The sequence below is a fragment of the Rattus norvegicus genome, chromosome 6, assembly GCF_021556685.1.
Source record: "Rattus norvegicus strain SHRSP/BbbUtx chromosome 6, alternate assembly SHRSP_T2T, whole genome shotgun sequence".
NCBI lineage: Eukaryota > Metazoa > Chordata > Mammalia > Rodentia > Muridae > Rattus > Rattus norvegicus.
Window position 1 is genome coordinate 22,795,483 of NC_141539.1, and position 18,253 is coordinate 22,813,735.

Below are 18,253 nucleotides of genomic sequence, written 5' to 3' on the forward strand. Positions count from 1 at the left end.
CAGGTGGACTTTTAAAATAGCATCTAGTTTTGAAGGAAGAGGCAGTAATGTCACCAAGTGTTTGAGAAAATTATAAGGCCACTGTTACAGAAATTCCTAAAAACTGTTATATTGAAATCTTACCCCTTAATGGGACAGTATTAAAAGTGGAGTCTTCTAATACTAGGGGATGAAGATGGAGGTTACCCTGTTATGAACAAAATTAATGGAGCTGCTGTGATGGTTCCATGGGTAAAACACTTAAGTTCTAGTGCCCAGAGCCCAAATAAAGTTAGGCAGAGTACCTTAACCCTGCAGCCCCATGTCCTATTGCTCCTATGGTGAGATGGGAAGAAACAGGAGACTGCCCCAGAAGATCAAAGTCTAGGTATCTTAAGGTTGGCACTGGTACGCAACTAAGAATTTCTGTCTCAAACAAGATGGAGGGCAAAGACCCAGCTCTAACGTTGTCCCTAACCCCTACATGAGCACTGTCATGCCCAAGCTCTCTCACACGCAAAGTCATATATGCACACACATGTATTATACACATAAAAAAGTCAAATAAGTGGCATCAGGGCCCTTGTAAAAGAAGTCTCAGAAAGCTGTTTTGTCCTGTCCATGCTATCAGGGGATGTCAACTGTTGGTGTCTTTATCTCCGCCTTCCCACCCTCCAGAAGGCCCACATATTAAGTTCTTTTTTCTTTTCTTTTCTTTTCTTTTTTTCGGAGCTGGGGACCGAACCCAGGGCCTTGCGCTTGCTAGGCAAGCGCTCTACCACTGAGCTAAATCCCCAACCCCACACATATTAAGTTCTTATGACAGTTGGCTACAGCATTCCAAACACACTAAGAACCAGGTAACCTGTACCAATGGTACAACTACCATGTTAGCCCGTTCTTCAGCTCTTGGCACTAGCCGAGGTGAGGACAGTTGCCTGCTTGGCCATGAAAGAACAGAAAAATGAAGGAGAACTGGGTGAGAGCAGAACATGTAGCCAAGAAACGTGAAAACTGACTTTTTTTTTAGGTGTTATTTACTTCTGGGGTTTGGGTGTGTGTGGGTGTCCTGGAGGTGTGTTTTTTTTAAAAATAGTAGTCTCTGTGCCATTTAATTCTGCATAAAGACCACACTTTCATCCTCTATGTAGAAATAAATAGCCAGAATCCAGGAATGCGTTGTAAAAGATGTACTAAGCACATTCCAAATAAATGAATAAACAAATAAAAGGTAACTTTGAAAGCGTAAGGTGAAATCGATTTGCGTGTCAGTTTTGGGGAAAGATAAATAACGAACCATGTGGGCCTGTGGGTCACTGGGAAGTCTTTATAAGTCTTGGTGTCACTAGAACCATAAATATTTCAGAAAGACCACCTTGATACTTGATTAGTCCCCAAGACCCTCCAGGATGAGTGAGCGCGTGTATGCTGTCTCAGCTTACCAACGCAGGGTAACAAGGTTATTATTGTCCACATGCACACAGGCCCTCCCCCGCTCTCTTCTCAGTATATGGGCTTGCTAATTAAAGCGCCCTCTAATCCCGCTCTCCAGAGGAGGGCTCGTTTGCACAACCTGCACACGTGGTGGAACCCGGGGGGCAAGTTTTCCTTTTCCATTTGCAAGTCATCTCTTACTACATTGAACGTAGAACATACACTATGAGGCTGGGGAGCCGGCAGAAAGATCTCTAGCGCTCATTGGCCAGCCAGCCTAGCCAATCACTGAGCTCCTGGTTCAGTGAGAGACACTGTCTCAAAAATAAAGTGGAAGCCCATAGATAGAGTGAAGACTTTGGCTAGCAACAGCTGACACCTGCGCATGCGTGTTCAGGCACATCAGCACACACACCTGCACATGCAGAATCGAGAACATGCATCGCTCCTTGCATTCACGAACAAAAAGAAGTAGATGTGGAACTTGGGTAGGAGGAAAATCAACCTTGCATTCATTTACCTGGCGGCCTGGCAGCGCACTAAGAGGCAGACCCCATGCCTATGTAAAGCAGCAGACAGCTCTGCGAGGCACGTCTTTTCGAATGGTAGTTGTAATTACTTACCCACTGAGACTGTCGGTGTCTACAAACCTGGAGAAAATTGAGGCAAGAACGCAAAGCTCTAAAGCAACCATGACGCCATGCCCCTCGGTGTTCCACTTTGAACACCCTAAACCTTTTCATCTTCCTTTTACTAGCTCTTGGAATTTCAAGGAAATTAAATATTAAAATTATGTTTTCTAATTTTAAAAGTTCTGCTACTTCCTGATCTCGCCTCCTCCCTGGTGCCATAGCAAACTAACCACGGTTAAGGGACCTGAGGCGCAATTGCTTCTGAGTTCGATTAGAAAAAAGACAAGACCTGAGCATAGAGATAACTCATAAGTAAAGAAAACACAGAAGGATAAGCTCGAAACAATATTGAATTAATGATTCAAAACATAGACTAAAAGATGAGAGATTGTTTTTCGGTGTTATGACCCTGTGTATGGAACAGAAAATTACACTTAATCCTGGTGGGGAATTGGGGCTAGTAAATTTCTCTGCTCTGTTGGCGCGGGTGGAGTCATACAGGAAAGCAATTTGATAATAGGTTTCAAGAGCCTTGAAAATTATCTTCTCTGACACAGAAACTACCCTCCTAGGAATATATCCCAAGTTAGAATCTTTGATATAGACAGAGATTTATGTAGAGATTCTCATTAGAGCATTTCTAATGGCAACCTGGAAGGAAGAAAGTGTTGGCAATGTCCCAACAATTGGAGAAGTAGAAGCGTTTATTACAAATGATGTGTAGAAGTGAGTAAATTAGCTGTGAAGAGCTCCGCTCTAACCTTAACAATTATTTTGACAGTTAGAATAGAGGCAGAGGAAAAAAAAACGCCCTGGAACAATCTACCAAGATGTTAAGATTGAGGAAATCTTGATTTATATATTCTATGTTCTGTATTTCTCCCTACTGTATCCTATCATTTATATATAAAACACATTTCGTAGGATGTATGTTTCTTTTACAATTAGAAACAGGCTATATCATTAAATTATTTTTAATTTGGTCATATTAAAGTCATACAAACTTATGACGAAGAGTACATTCTCAAGTTATTGGCGTGATTAATCTGTGCTTGTGTTTCTAGTAAGTAATGAATTATAATTTAATTTCAAGATAAGATGTGAAATGTCCGGATAGCTCATAAATAACCATGTCAGTAAACATTTAGGTGCCTGGAACGTTCACAGAAATTCCTCATTCTCGCCCAGAAATTCCTTGGTAAGGCTTTGAGGCATCCAGTCCACTAGCACAGCAGGGCCCACAACACCTTGACAGACCAGTCCATAAAGCAAATCACCTTAAAGGCATTTACGCTCCCTAATGCTTTACCTTGCGATGAATGCGCTCGTGGGGACCTTGTGCCTTAAGCAGATCAGTCTCACGGCAAACACAGGACTTTACTTTCTATAATCCCATGGAATATCAATGTAGGCTTCAAATCATAGAATATTAAACCGGGGGGGGGGCTTTGGAATGTATCCCTTGCCCTTTGTTTTAGGGAAAGGAAACCCAGGTCAAAGCTAACAGCTTGGCCACATACGAAGCTGCAACCAGAAAGCGGGTTTGGTAACAAGAGTCTTAGCTTTTTTAATTTCACTTCTTCCCTCTGGGTAGAAATGTGGATTACATTTGGGACCCCTAAGACAACGAGTAGCGTAAGATTCTGTAGTACGCTTGGGGATACCTCAGAGGTACATGCCGGACCAAAGAGATGGCTCAGTGATTAAGAGCACACCTTGCTCTTTCTGAGAAACTGAGTGCATCCCCAGCAGCCACGTCAGACAGCTTACAATAGCCTGTAACTCTAGCTCCAGGGGGATTTGATACCTCTGCGGGCACCTGCATTCCTATGGTTCTATTAAATTATGACTAATAAAAATTGTGATATTCAACCAATCTGAGGTTTTGATCTTTGTGTACTGTGTGAAATGATTTAAGTCATGCTAATTGACATGGTCATTACTTTACACACATACACACACACACACACACACACACACAGAGAGAGAGAGAGAGAGAGAGAGAGAGAGAGAGAGCATTTCAAATCTACTTTTCTGAAAAGTTCCAAGCCAACAACACAGTACCATGAATTACTTAGTCATCATGCCGTGCATTAAAATCCCAGAGCTTACTGACCTCACAGTGAAGGACACCTCCTCATGGCTATTCCTCTAGACTGTCCTCTACTCTCTGTTTCCTTGACTTTTTCTATGTAAGTTCACATAGTACCATTTTCTGTCTCTCTGTCTCTGTCCCTGCCCCTGTCTGTCTGTCTCTGTGTCTCTATGTGTAAGCCTGTTTATGTGCATGAGGATGCACATGAACATGTGCATGAGCAGGTGCCAAAACTCTTGTCACATAAGTACGACGACTGGAGTTCAGATCTTCAGAACCCACTAAAAGCCGGGAAGATACGGCGCTGCGTGTAACCCCTCTCACCGAGGAGAGAGCAACTGAGGGTCATCTGGGTGAACTGACCAGCTAGATTAGCTGGATCAGGGAGCTGTGTACCCAGCAAGAGATTCTACCTCAATGAAAAAAAGTGCAGAGGGTTGGAGAGGTGACTCACTGAGTAAGGGAGAGCCCACTACCAAAACTGTGGTGGAAGTTTGGCTGACTTGACCTTGTTTTGGTCCTGTGCAGGTAACCAGAGATGCTGTGAGTACTTGAGTCTAATAACCATGTCATGTCCAGAAAACGGCCTTCCATAGCCCTCCTCCCCATCACCTGGTTCTTGCTTTCTTTCTGTCCATTCCCCTTTAACATTCCTGTTCTCCGTCAATGGAGACACAGACTGGGGGTGCGAGTATCTTTGAATGCATGGATTCTACTTCTTTGGGGTACACATCTAGAAGGAAGACTGTAAGGTGACAGGCTAGTTTTGATTTTACATATTTGAGGAACCTCCATACATCTTTTCATGAGTGCCATCATGCGTGCACCATTTTATTAAATGCTCGAGTGAGTGCCACCATACCCACCACTGGCAGGCGAGAGCTGATGGCCTCTCTCCAGGTCCTTACTGACTCTTGATACCTTGTCCATTTGATAAGGGCCATTCTAATAGACATAAAGAGGTATTTTATGATGGTTTTGATTTACATTTCCCTGATGACATGTGATGTTGAACTTTTATCAAGTATATATATATTTGCTAACTATTTTCATATATATATGAGTATATATATGAATATATATGTATATATATTTCTAAGAAACATCTATTCTAGCTTACTTTTAAAATTAGATTATTTCATGCTAGTTAGATTTCTGAGATCCCCTATAATCTCAGTATTAACCTGTCATCAGATATATGGGCTCGCAAATACTCTTTCACTTCATAAGTTGCCTCTGTTCTCTGTTGACTTTCCCTGTGCTGTGAAGATTTTGTTTTGGGTGAGCTCCTTTGTAATTCTGCTTCAGTTGTCTGGGATTTTAGGGTCACGTCCAACAAGTCTTTGCCTAGACCAATCTCAAGATGAATTTCCTAGGCTTCCCCCTTACCCCCATTATCTTTTCAGTTTCAAGTCTTACGTTTTGGACTTTTCTATTTTTGGTTGTTTTTAAAAATTTGGTCACAGCTAGGCATCTAATTCCATTCTTTTGCATATGAACATCATATTTCTTCAGTGCCATGTATTTAGGGGAATATTTTTTCCCTGTTGTCTTCTTAAAAGATCATTTGAGTATATTGGACATCCCCACCATTTTTCATCTAGTACCATGCTGTTTTGATCACTGTATCTGCTGTGGTTTGAATGTGAGATGCCCTTCATAGGCTGATGCCTTCACTTGCTTTCTAGCTGGTAGTGACATATTGGAAGGTTGTAGAACCTTTAAGCGAGGAAGGCTCACAGGAAGAATGAGTCACTAGGATGAGCCTTGATGATTTTCATTCCTGTCTACCCTCTGTTTTCCTACTGAGATCACCCTGTAATGAGCACCCTCCAACTCCTGTTATAGTAGCTCTTCCATTATGAAGAAGTGAGGAGTGTATCCCTTGAAGTAAGCCGAAGTAAACCCTGTTTTCTGTTAAGTTGTTTCATTTCTGGTACTTGGTTACAGTACCAAGAAAATCAGTTAATATAGTATCTCAGAAAAGTATATTGAAATAAGGTATGGAAATGCCTTGGTAGGTTTTTCTCAAGAAAGAAAAAATAGAAAACATGTTGTTTGGGGGCCAAAAGGATAGTTCCTCTAAAGTTACAAAGAAACAGTAATTGTTAAAGAAATGAGGATTTTCATAGATATTGCCTCCCAGGCATTCAGAGGTCACTGAAACCGTGGTCTAAGAGGTCCAGCTGCTGCCTGCATGAGCCCCAGAATTTTAGTATGCATTGTCTGTGTCCCCTGGGAGTTCCAGGGCCATGGAGACACCTATCAAGATTTTTGAGAAAAGTCTGGGAGGTCAAGCAATGTATAAGACAGGTTAGTAAGTGATAAGTGAAGCTTTAGCTTCGAGCGAGTTCCCAAGATTCTGGAGCTGCCAAGAACGTGGGGTATCCGCTAAGGAAAGTGGCACAGGCCAAGTGGGAATGTTCAGAAAGGAGGCCCTGTCAGCTCCGAGTGTCAAGGCCATAGCTGCTGTGATGTCCAAGCCTGTCGGTGCCCAGCTGCCCTGCACACCAGGTGATTGACAAGAGCTACCTAGTTTCCTGTTTTCCTTTGGTCCCACCCACCATTTCTCCCTGTTCTCCATCTATCCATTTTGGAATGGAATCATCTACTCTCTGTCACTATATATTGGAAGAATGTGACTTTCTGATGTTATAAAGACTCATAATTAAGAGTATGCCTTGAGCCTCAAAAAAGACCTTGACCCTTGGACTTATGAAGAATGTTGAGACTAGGCAGGACAAAATATATTTTGGATCTGGGACATTCCACATAGGCTCTTTTTAAAAACAAACAAACAAACAAACAAACAAACAAACAAACAAAAAACAATTGTTCTCCAATTGGTGGTATTATGAAGGAGGTTGGGGAACTTTTGAGGGCCAGACTTTTAGCTGGTGGAATTAGGACCCGGGTCACAAAGGTTGTCCTTCGGAGGTTGTGTTTGACCTCTTGTTCTGTTGCTCTGTCTGCTAACTGGTTTGCCATGACCTAGGTCCTCTGCCATAGTGAACAGAGAAGCCCAGCCCCACCAGGTTTTCCCTAACACCATGCTCTGAAACCACGACCAAAGCGCAAATCTCTCCTTCAATTTTTGTTGTTCCGTCAGCTAGAGTTGGCCATAGCAAGATGGAGGTTACAAAATTCTGTAGATCTACTGGATCTGCTTACTAGTTCTAAGGTTTGGTGGTGTACATTTTTAACATGTCATGGTACCTGTGATGGTAGATGATTTTAAGCTTTTTTCCAAATATAAATAGTATTTTCCAATTAAATTATTAATCATGTGTGTGTGTTGGGGTGTTATTGGGTGCAGGTGTCTCTGTCATCCAGAGGAATGAAGAGGTGTCCTCTAGACGTGCAGTTGCCGTGGGTCACGAGCTGCCTGGTGTAGGTGTCAGGTAATCTGTTAGAGCAGTATTGTTGCTGAGATGCTGGCCCAATGTCTTATTAATTGTTTTACTTTCCCCTTGCATGGTTGACCTGTCTATAACTTCAGTGCAAGAACAGACATCTTTATCTGACTCATCACCACAGCGGGAGGACACCTTTTTCTCCCAGTCCCGGGGCAAATTCTTTGAGCAGCCTTAGACATTCCTTCTCTGTAACGGGTTAAATTTCACCCCTCCCCCATGCTATTGAGGCACACAAGTCTGAATCCCTAGGGACTCATAATAGGACCTGATCTAGAAATAAGCGGCACAGATAATTGGTTGAGTTGGGATGAGGTCACACTGGAGTTCTTGATCCAGTAAAACTGATGTCATTGCAATAAGGGGAAAAGCCAGAGACAGACAGGCACTTGGAGGATGCTATGTGAAGATGCTTCGGGTGAGAGCATTGTACTCATAAACAAACAACACTCTACATTTCTGGGAAGTATCCAGAGGTTAGAGCAGAGGCAGGGACAGACTTCACCCTCAACACCCTCTGAAGAGGCCATCCTCACTGACACACTGTCTTTAGATTTGAAGCCTCCAGACCCGGAAGATCACTGTAAGACAACATATTTTTGTTGTTCTGGGCTCCCCAGCTTGTGGAACAGCTGCAGTCAGTTAATATAGACTGTCTACAAGGACTTTGTGTCCTCCAGCTCCACCATGCAATGCAGGAATATTCTAGCTGGCAAAGCCTCAGACAGTGGGCAGTAATAACAGAATGCTACCCCTGGGCTTAGTCCTAAGCCCACCAACAGTGCCTGTATTCCAGTTGGCTTCCTGTCCCTCACAGACATGTCCAAAATTGTGTCCTTTGGAGATAAAAGAAGATTCAAATAGTTCATCTCCAAAGTATGAAGTTATGGCAGGGGTAAACCATTGTCATGATAAAAATTTTCTTTTTTCTTTTTTGATAAATTAAGAGACAGGAGGATCTCAAACTCAGAATCTGTAAACATGCTATGTCTGAAGTATTAGTTATTGAAAAATACAAAGATATGTGTGCATAGTATCTGTAACATATAAACACTATACATGATATAAATGTATGCTTACGCGCGCACGCGCGCGCACACACACACACACACACACACACACACACACACACACACACACACAGAGCCTAAGGCATCTTGAATTTGATCTAAACTTAACATTCCTGTCCTTGGCCATATCAAAGAATACTCATATACACATATAAAAGTACTTACCAAGCAACACTTCAATAACAGACGCCTTCATAGTGAGCACAACAAAAATTCCCATAAATATCAAAATGGCACCCTGGAGAGGAAGAAAAACATTGTCAAGCTTCACCTAGGAGTTCTGAACGGGATGCATGAGGTGTGTGCCCACATTCTGCATCATTTTGCATTGCCCCGTGGAGCCGGGATTTGAACCTGCGGCTTTCTATAGGAAGACATGTAGATGGAACTGGATAGCTGCACTGACTGATACCCAGAGTGTCCGTTTGCAGTTAGAAAGCCCATCCTAGTTGTCTGCCTCTGATTTTCTACAGATATGTTCTTAGAACGGACAAAAGCTCCCAGATTTTGATACTATATCCCAATAGTCCTCCGGTTTGGGCAGTAGACAAATTTATGGTGTCCAGAGAACAATTTAACATTACAAATAAACCATTCCTTCAGTAAATATTAAATTCCTATGATATGGTTGCTTTGTACGGAAAAAGGTGGTAACACTGAATTAAAAGCCAGTTCTCTTTAAAAGGCATGGTTTAACAGAGGTGGGAAAATGTATGTGTGTAAACATAAGCAATTGCAGGATCAGAGAGAGAGAGAGAGAGAGAGAGAGAGAGAGAGGGAGAGAGAGAAGACACAGAGAGAGACAGAGAGAGAGAAAGAAGACAGAGAGAGACAGAGAGAGAGAGACAGAGAGAGAAAGAAGACACACACACACAGAGAAAGAGAGATAAAGACAGAGAGAGACAGAGAGACAGTAAGAGAGAGAGAGAGAGAAGACACAGAGAGAGACAGAGAGAGAGAAAGAAGACAGAGAGAGACAGAGAGAGAGAGACAGAGAGAGAAAGAAGACACACACACACAGAGAGAAAGAGAGATAAAGACAGAGAGAGACAGAGAGACAGTAAGAGAGAGAGAGAGAGAGAGAGAGAGAGAGAGAGAGAGAGAGAGAGAGAGAGAAATATGGAAGTGGGATGGGGTGTTTATAGAGCAGGTCTCTCACATCACTGCACATTGGTTATCACTGGGAATTTTCACAACACTGATGCCTAGGCTCTCCCCAGATTAACAGAATCAGAAGCTGTTGGGGATAATCTTAGTATTAAGCTTTTAAACTCCTCTGATAATTCAACAGGCAACCTAAGCTCAATGAGCAGTAGTCAGCATAGGGCTTCTCCTCAAAAATTCATACAAATGCCCAGGGGGGTCTCATCAAAAGTTCAGATGTTTGCACAGTAGGTCTGGTTGTAGCAACAGGGACCACAAAAGAAGAAAGGAGAGTCTACGTCCTTACCACCCCAGAATGTACACAATCTTAGCTGATCTAGGAAGCTAAGGAAGGCCTGGCCTGCTTCATACTTGGATAGGAGAAAGGAAAAGGATAGTGTTATCTGGGAGCATAAGGGAAGGCTTCATGGAGCTGGGAGCAGCTGGCCCATCTGGCTGGAATCAACAGAGTTTCAAAACAAAGAGGAAAAGGGACCTCCAAAGTGTGGGTCAGCATACTCAGAGTTCCTGGAGCTGGAAAGCACAGCGGGTGTGAAAAGGTAAATGCTACCCCCAAAGCTATAAGGAGACCTTCAAAGCCTCACTACCCCTACCATTCACCTACGCCATACTTCATTTTGTGCTGAATCCTCATGGTAAATCAGCATGATGGATTTGAAGGTTGTCATACAGAAGAAAACAAAGGCGTTAGAAGTTCCAGATTATAATCACGGTCCCATCAGAGAGTGAAGGCAGAATAGAAAGGGGTTAGGTGGGTGACATCTGCCTGTGGTTCATGCAATAGGAAAGAATGTGGTAGAAAATCCAGACATGAAATTGGCTTGTGTTTTAGTAGCACTGTCTCCAAAAAAGTTTAAACAATATCAGTGATAACAAAATACTCTGTCCCTCTGGGGAAGTGACATCCCGCTTCTGGGTGGCCTGAAGCTGGCAGTCATAACCCTATACCTTCCTGTGGACCAGGAAGTTTTTGTAAATCTACTTTCAGGGAAGGAAAAGGCCCTGAGTTGTATATTATGCCAACTTCTATGATATAAATTCCCACAAAAATCTCACTGTTTAGTCACAAAAGTGATGCTGCTAAATGGGAAATGTATAAACTTATATTCAACACACAAAGTGGGCTTATCAGTTATGATTGAACACCAGTACAGATACCAATAAATTTAAAACTTTTGGATATGAGAAAGATTTGTTCTAAATAAATTATGCACAGATGATCTCCTCCAATCACTGGACCACTTTGTTGAGTTTGAGCAACATTGTGATTTCCCAGTTGCAGTAGTCCACCGATGTGTAATAGTAAAGCAGTGGCCTTTAGTTTCAGAGAACGGACATACACCCTAACTCAGTGCTGAAGTAGCTGTAATATATTTTAGAGTAAGTGTAATAAATAAGTTTTACTAATTTGAGACACTGCTGAACAATAGGTATGAGTTCAAACCTAAAGAGATGCAGGGACAGATGCAGGATGCTAAGCGTCCCTACTGGATGCTTAGGGCCAGTGCTACTGTTACAGCGTTGCAGACTCACCCTCCCTCTCCCGCACTCCACTAAGCTTATTGGCTCCACAGCCATGCTGCTTAGGGCCAGTGCTAGCTAATGTTACAGTGCTGCAAACTCATCTTTCCTCTCTTGCACTCCACTTAGCCGAGACCCACTAAGCTTGTTGGCTCCACACACATTCTACATCCGTCATCAGTCAGTTCTCGCCCGCACCATTGTACCTGGTAGAGGCCACACCCTGGTCCCCCTAGATTAGCCTTATAGGGAGGTTAATTGGCATGTCCCTGGTTGGAGCAAATTGGTTCCTGGCATCCCTCTGCTTAGATCTGTATAGTGAGTCTCCACCATACAAAAAGAAAATCCAAAGTCTACAGGTAGCTCAAGGTCCTACTGGATTTATCCACCTTTCATCTCTCTGATTGAATTTCACATTATTCTTCACCTCACCTATTAAGTCCAGGGCACTCTGGGCCCTTGGCTCTTTCTAGAACAGGTCTTTCACCTCAGGGTTTCTCTTCTGCATTTACTGTCCCACCAACTGTTTGCTCTGCCTCAACATAATTCCCCCACAGGTGCACATGAATGTTGCCATATTTTTTCTCAGATCTTCACTCAAATGTTGCCTTCTTCTGGAACATTCTGAAATCAGCCTATTTAAAGTCACAATTCCCTTTCTGTCTACCGCCATGACTATGCCCTATTGTTGCATTGCTATATTTTTTTTCCTTGTTACTTATTACTTTCGACATACTCTACAATTTACTTATTTTATTTTTGTTTGTTCACTGTCAGGTCCCCAAAAGAACGCCAACTCTACAAGGGTAGGAATTTTTGAGTTTGAGTTTGAGTTTGCTGTAGGTCCTCAGCAAATGCATCAGAGAAGTATGTGAGTACCGAGAGCTGTCTCCTTTCTCCAGAAAAGAAAAACAGAGAAACCAAACAAAAGAAAGGCACCCCGGATACACACCAGAACCAATCAAGTCACATATTTTAAATGGTCTATTTTATAATCTGTGAATGATAGGTAATAAAATTACATTAGAAATTAGTTAACAAGGCATTATTGATAGCCTACACACAAACCCAAGGGGTTTGAAATGCAGGGAGCACAGAGGAACACGCTCAGATCTCAGCAGTCATGAAGAACACACATGACCTTCACATAGTGGTCTGCACAGATACCAGTCAGTTCCAAGAAAAAATTGCTCTAATCCTGGTGAAGATGGTACCTGCATATGACTCATCAGCATTAGAACCAACCAGAAGCTCTTGGTGCTTTTGGAAGCAGAGCATAGTGAAGGTTGTTCCGCACCCCTGTGCTTTCCTTTTTCTTGGTTGTTTTTTTTTCATACTCTTAAATGTTAATGTGACTTTTGAAATAAGAGGGAAAACATCGAAACCCTCGCTCTCTGACCCCCCAGAGACCAGGGCTGAAGTTCCGCTTAGCAATTTCTGCAGAGGGGAAGGCGGTCAATATCATGAAGTCATAGGGTGTTCAGCGGCTAGGGAGCCTTAATTCCTCCTGTGCTCCCAGAAGTGCTGACAAAAATTGAACAAGAGCTTCCAAAAGAATGTTACTTGTGCATGAATTATGGATTGTGCTGTGAGCTATAATTTAAAAATTCCCCAACCTGGAGTTCTGGTGAGGCAGATAAAGCCCAGTTGTGAAAGAAAAAATATACTTTAGTGTAAGGAGATTAGCATAGCCAATTCAATTAGATATCATTGCCTGAAGTTAGAAGAGGACAATTTTGTAATAAATAATAATAGCACCTTGTTCTAACTTCATCTCTCTTGCTGTGATAAGACGCTCTGACCAAAAAACAACTTAGGGGAGCAAAGTGATGATTTTGGCTTACAGGTCACACCTGATCATCGTGGGAAGTCAAGGCAGGAACTGAAGTAAGACACCAAAGAGGAATGCTGCTTTCTGGATTGAATACAGCTCAGGACCACCACCAGTCGCCCAGGGAATGGTGCTGCCCACAGTGGGCTTGTCTCCCTTACAGCAATCAATTAACAACGAAGGTAATTCCCCACAGGCATGCCCAAGGCCAACATAAACTGGGCAATCATTCTGAGAATCTCTCTCAAAGCTATGTCAAGCTGACAGTTAAAGCTAACTAGGATATACCATATATATTCTTCACTGTCTTTCAACAAATTAGTTAATTATTTACATCTCAAATGGTGCCTCCCCCTCCTAGTCCCCCCTTGAAGTGTCAATCTCCCCATCACCCCTCCCCTTTGCTTCTGAGAGGGCAGCAGTCCCCTGTATACCCCCACCCTGATGTATCAAGTCTCTGTAGGATTAGGCATATTTTCTCCCACTAGAGGTAGATATGGCAGCTCTCTGCTACATATGTGCCGGGATCTTGGACCAACCCCTTTGGTTGGCGGCTCTGGGAGCCCCCAGAGCTCCAGGTTAGTTGACACTGGTGGTCTTCCCGTGGGGTTGCCATCTTCTTGAAAGCCTTTAGTCCTTCCCCTAACTCTTGCATAGGGGTCCTGACCTCTGTCTAATGTTTGTCTGTGAGTATCTGCATCTGTTGCAGTCTTTAAAGAAGGTTCACGTGTGTTTCTAAAATGGGAGCTCTTCTGTTAATGTTATTCTAGCCACCGTCTTCCTCCCCCTCCTCCTCCTCCTCTTCCTCCCCCCTCCTCTTCCTCTTCTTCCTCCTCCTCTTCTTCTTCCTCCTCCTCCTCCTCCTCTGCCTCCTTTGATCCACTATGTAGCTAAGAATGGCCTTGAATTGTATACCACCACAAAAGGTTTCTGCAATGCACGGACAAAAGTCAGGGTTTTGTTTGTGTTGGGCAAGCACTTCACAAACTGAACTAAAACCGGAAGGCTGATTCTTCATCTTTATCGAGCACTTGGTTCCTAAACTCTGACCCTTTGCTTGGCAATGAAGCCCAAACCCTGTGCTTGCTGAGGAAATAAGTAAGGCTTGTTCTTACAGTGACTTTACTCATCAAGTGGAGGTTTATACGTTGGTCTGAGTTTTTTGTTTGTTTTTTGAGACAGGGTTTCTCTGTGTGGCCTTGGCTCTCCTGGAACTCACTCCGTGTATCCGGTTGGCCTCCAACTCAAGAGATCTACCTGCTTCTGCCTCCTGAGTGCTGGGATTGAAGGCGTGTACCACCACTGCCTAGCTCTTGGTTTCCATTTTAAAGAAAAGGAAACCAAGGTCTCCAGTGAGTGACTAATCTAAGTCAGACCCAGTTTTAATCCTTCTTGCTTCTGTAGCGGTTTTACTCCTTGCCATGTGCAAAAGCAAAACCGACTTTTCCTGAGATCTGTTTATTAGCACGTTTGATGCTAACAGGTGAAGAAGGCAAGCTGCGTAAGTTAAAGAAGGTCAGAGAGGAACAGTGCTCGATAACGGTGGAAGGAGACAGAGAGGGTAAATAGAGAGAAAATGACTTGTGCAGCCCATGAGGAATGGGATGTATTCGCCAACTTAAAACTTATTCTGTGCACAGAGGCTGACAAACCAGACATTTATCAAGCAAATAAAAATAAAACAATAATCAAACTCTCCAACTGGGGAGGTGCATTTAGGGACCATCTTATCATCACTGTGTGTGTGTGTGTGTGTGTGTGTGTGTGTGTGTGTGTGCGCGCGCACGCGCGTGTGTGTTAAGATGCATGTACCTGTATCACTAACATGTTTACTGCTAGATTTCACAGTTACACAATAAACAGAAACAGACCTGAAGAGTTACCACTTCACACAATGACAGCATCAAATGAGGGGCAGCCACAGCCTCTGACCTCTGACCTCTGTGTCCATTGCTCTTCCTGTTCTGTACTCTGCCTGCCTTCCAATTAGAAAGGGCCAGTTTCCTAAAGCACAGGGCTGAGTGAGCGTTCACCTGTCAAAATCTTCTCAGCTCACTCATTCTCTAAATAACAAAGCCTAAATTCCTCAGGGAGTCATTAGAGGCTCTGGAAATGTGGTCCAGGTGACCCTTCAACACCATTAATCTGAAATTTCTCCTTCATAATTCTCTCCTCCAGCCCCAGCACCCATGGGCTTTTGATCTTTATTTCCACACAGTACTACCGTAGCTCTCACTCACAGTGCTGTCTCTCTGGAAAACCTCATCACCTTCCCCTGCCTTGCATAAGCCTAGCAGTCTTCCAGGCTTCAGCCCAGCGCCCATCCCTTTTTAGGCAATTCTTCCTGGCTTCCTAAAGCCAGAGCCCATCTTCATTCATAAACAAGATGATTCAAAGAAAGAAGAAATGAAAACGGAAAGGTTATGTGTGCTCTCCATGCCAAACAGAGAAAAACAGAATGCACAGCCCAGTATTGAGTTGCAGCAGGTCTTCCGGAGGGAGATTGACTTGTTTGGTCATAGCTAACATTTATGGAATACACGCTAAGTGTAGCTGATAAATTAATTAACTCACTAGTGTTTGCAACAGCATGGCAAAGTATTGACTATTTATTGACTTAATTTAGCAGTAAGGCCCTGCAAACACACAGAAGCCAGAGACTTTGCGCAAGGTGACAAGGCTGGAAAAAAGGAGCAGAATAGAGGCCCCACCCTTCTCACTGCCATGGTTACTGCAATGCCTGTGGGTCAGTAAAGGACACTGTAGCTGGACTTTTGGCTACTTTATGGGTTTCTCTTTTTACCACCCATCTCCACCCTTATCTCTTCCAACCCCCAGACGCTAGGTAGGAGAGAAAGAAAGGGGGCATCCATATTATTAGACTACTTCCTGACTAGAGGTGTCGAGTTCATTGGGGCAATTTTGGCCTTTGTCATCAGGATATCTCCAAGCAGCAACCAACCAGCAACCAGCAACCAGCAACCAGCAACCAGCAACCAGCAACCAGCAACCAGCAACCAGCAACCAGCAACCAGTAACCAGCAACCAGTAACCAGTAACCAGGAACCAGCAGGAATAGCAGCAACCAGCAACCAGTAACCAGCAACCAGTAACCAGCAACCAGCAACCAGCAACCAGCAACCAGCAACCAGCAACCAGCAACCAGGAACCAGCAATCAGCAGCCAGCAACCAGCAACCAGCAACCAGTAACCAGCAACCAGCAACCAGCAACCAGCAACCAGCAACCAGCAACCAGTAACCAGCAACCAGCAGCCAGCAACCAGTAACCAGTAACCAGCAACCAGCAACCAGTAACCAGCAACCAGCAACCAGTAACCAGCAACCAGCAACCAGTAACCAGCAACCAGCAACCAGCAACCAGTAACCAGCAACCAGTAACCAGCAATCAGCAGCCAGCAACCAGTAACCAGTAACCAGCAACCAGCAACCAGTAACCAGCAACCAGTAACCAGCAATCAGCAGCCAGCAACCAGCAACCAGCAACCAGTAACCAGCAACCAGCAACCAGCAACCAGTAACCAGCAACCAGTAACCAGCAATCAGCAGCCAGCAACCAGTAACCAGTAACCAGCAACCAGTAACCAGTAACCAGCAACCAGTAACCAGTAACCAGCAACCAGTAACCAGCAACCAGCAACCAGTAACCAGCAACCAGTAACCAGCAATCAGCAGCCAGCAACCAGCAACCAGCAACCAGCAACCAGTAACCAGCAACCAGCAACCAGTAACCAGCAACCAGTAACCAGCAATCAGCAGCCAGCAACCAGTAACCAGTAACCAGCAACCAGCAACCAGTAACCAGCAACCAGCAACCAGCAACCAGCAACCAGCAACCAGCAACCAGGAACCAGCAGGAATAGCAGCAACCAGTAACCAGTAACCAGCAACCAGTAACCAGCAACCAGCAGCCAGCAACCAGTAACCAGCAACCAGCAGCCAGCAACCAGTAACCAGCAACCAGCAACCAGCAACCAGTAACCAGCAACCAGCAGCCAGCAACCAGCAGGAATAGCAGCTGCTGCATCCCTCTTGGGGCTCCTGCATTTATATACCCTCTCAAGAGTCACCCGGAATTTCAAACATCATTCACCTGCAAAATCTATCTACAGCTAGCAAACTCCTGCTCCTGCCAGAGTGCAAGGCAAATCACGCTCTGCTGCTGTACCAGTCTGATGCAGCCCCATATGCCACACCCGGATTTAAAACAAAGACATTTTCCCATAGCATGTCTATGTTTTTAAAGAAACCAAAGTTTCCACTACAGGTCACAGAGATAAACCACTCTGGAGCTGGTTTTGGGAAGCAGTCTCTGCTTTATTGCACACCAGGAGCCACTTATATAGTGGGAGCCGATCGCTACTCTTGGTTAGTATATGACCTCGGATTGGATAATGCGTGCTCATACAATCAGGGTCTCTGTGGGGGAAGAAGCTATGTGGAGAGTGCGGACTCCTCCAGAATGCCAGCTACTCATGCTACTTCGGAATTCAGTGTTCTGACATCAGGAGCATGTAGTGCATTAGAAGCAGAGTCCGCTAAGCAGGCTAGCCACCAGCTCGTGCCTGCGTTTTCTCCTACACCCCACTGGCCATTGCTGGCTTATGGGAAGCAGGTGCCTTCAGCTACATTCTGACTCAGTTGGTCGAAGCTGGTATCATACTGTTGGAATGCTCTCATATGGATTCCACTCGGCAGCTAGGATTGAACCCACCTGTTATTTATATCACAAACACTGGCCCCATCTTGGTCCCCCCTCACAAAGTCCCTCCTCCATGTCCCCTTCTGTATTCATCTGAGAGGGGAGATCCCCCCCCCTGTATTCCCCCAACCCTGGCACATCAAGTCTCTGCAAGATTAGCTGCATCCTCTCCCCCTGAGGCCAGGCCAGGCAGCCCTGTTGGGGGCGGGGATGGATACCACAGTCAGATTACAGCTTTGAGGAGAGCCTCTACTCCACACCCACATGGTTGTTGGGGGACCCACACGGAGACTGAGCTGCAGTCTGCTACATATGTGACAGGGCCTCATTCCAGCCCTTGTATATTCTTTGGTTGGTGGCTCAGTCTCTGAGAGCTCCCAGGGGTCCAGGTTA

At 44.2% G+C, this 18,253-nt stretch overlaps 1 protein-coding gene across 1 annotated transcript in view; it reads right to left on the reverse strand.

The window, feature by feature from the left end:
- Vit (vitrin) overlaps positions 1-18,253 on the reverse strand; it is a 118,868-nt gene that overhangs the window by 86,043 nt on the left and 14,572 nt on the right. The window contains 1 exon segment of the mRNA NM_001431887.1: positions 8,789-8,861. Within this exon segment, the coding sequence (NP_001418816.1) occupies positions 8,789-8,843 (55 nt within the window). The 5' untranslated portion in view covers positions 8,844-8,861.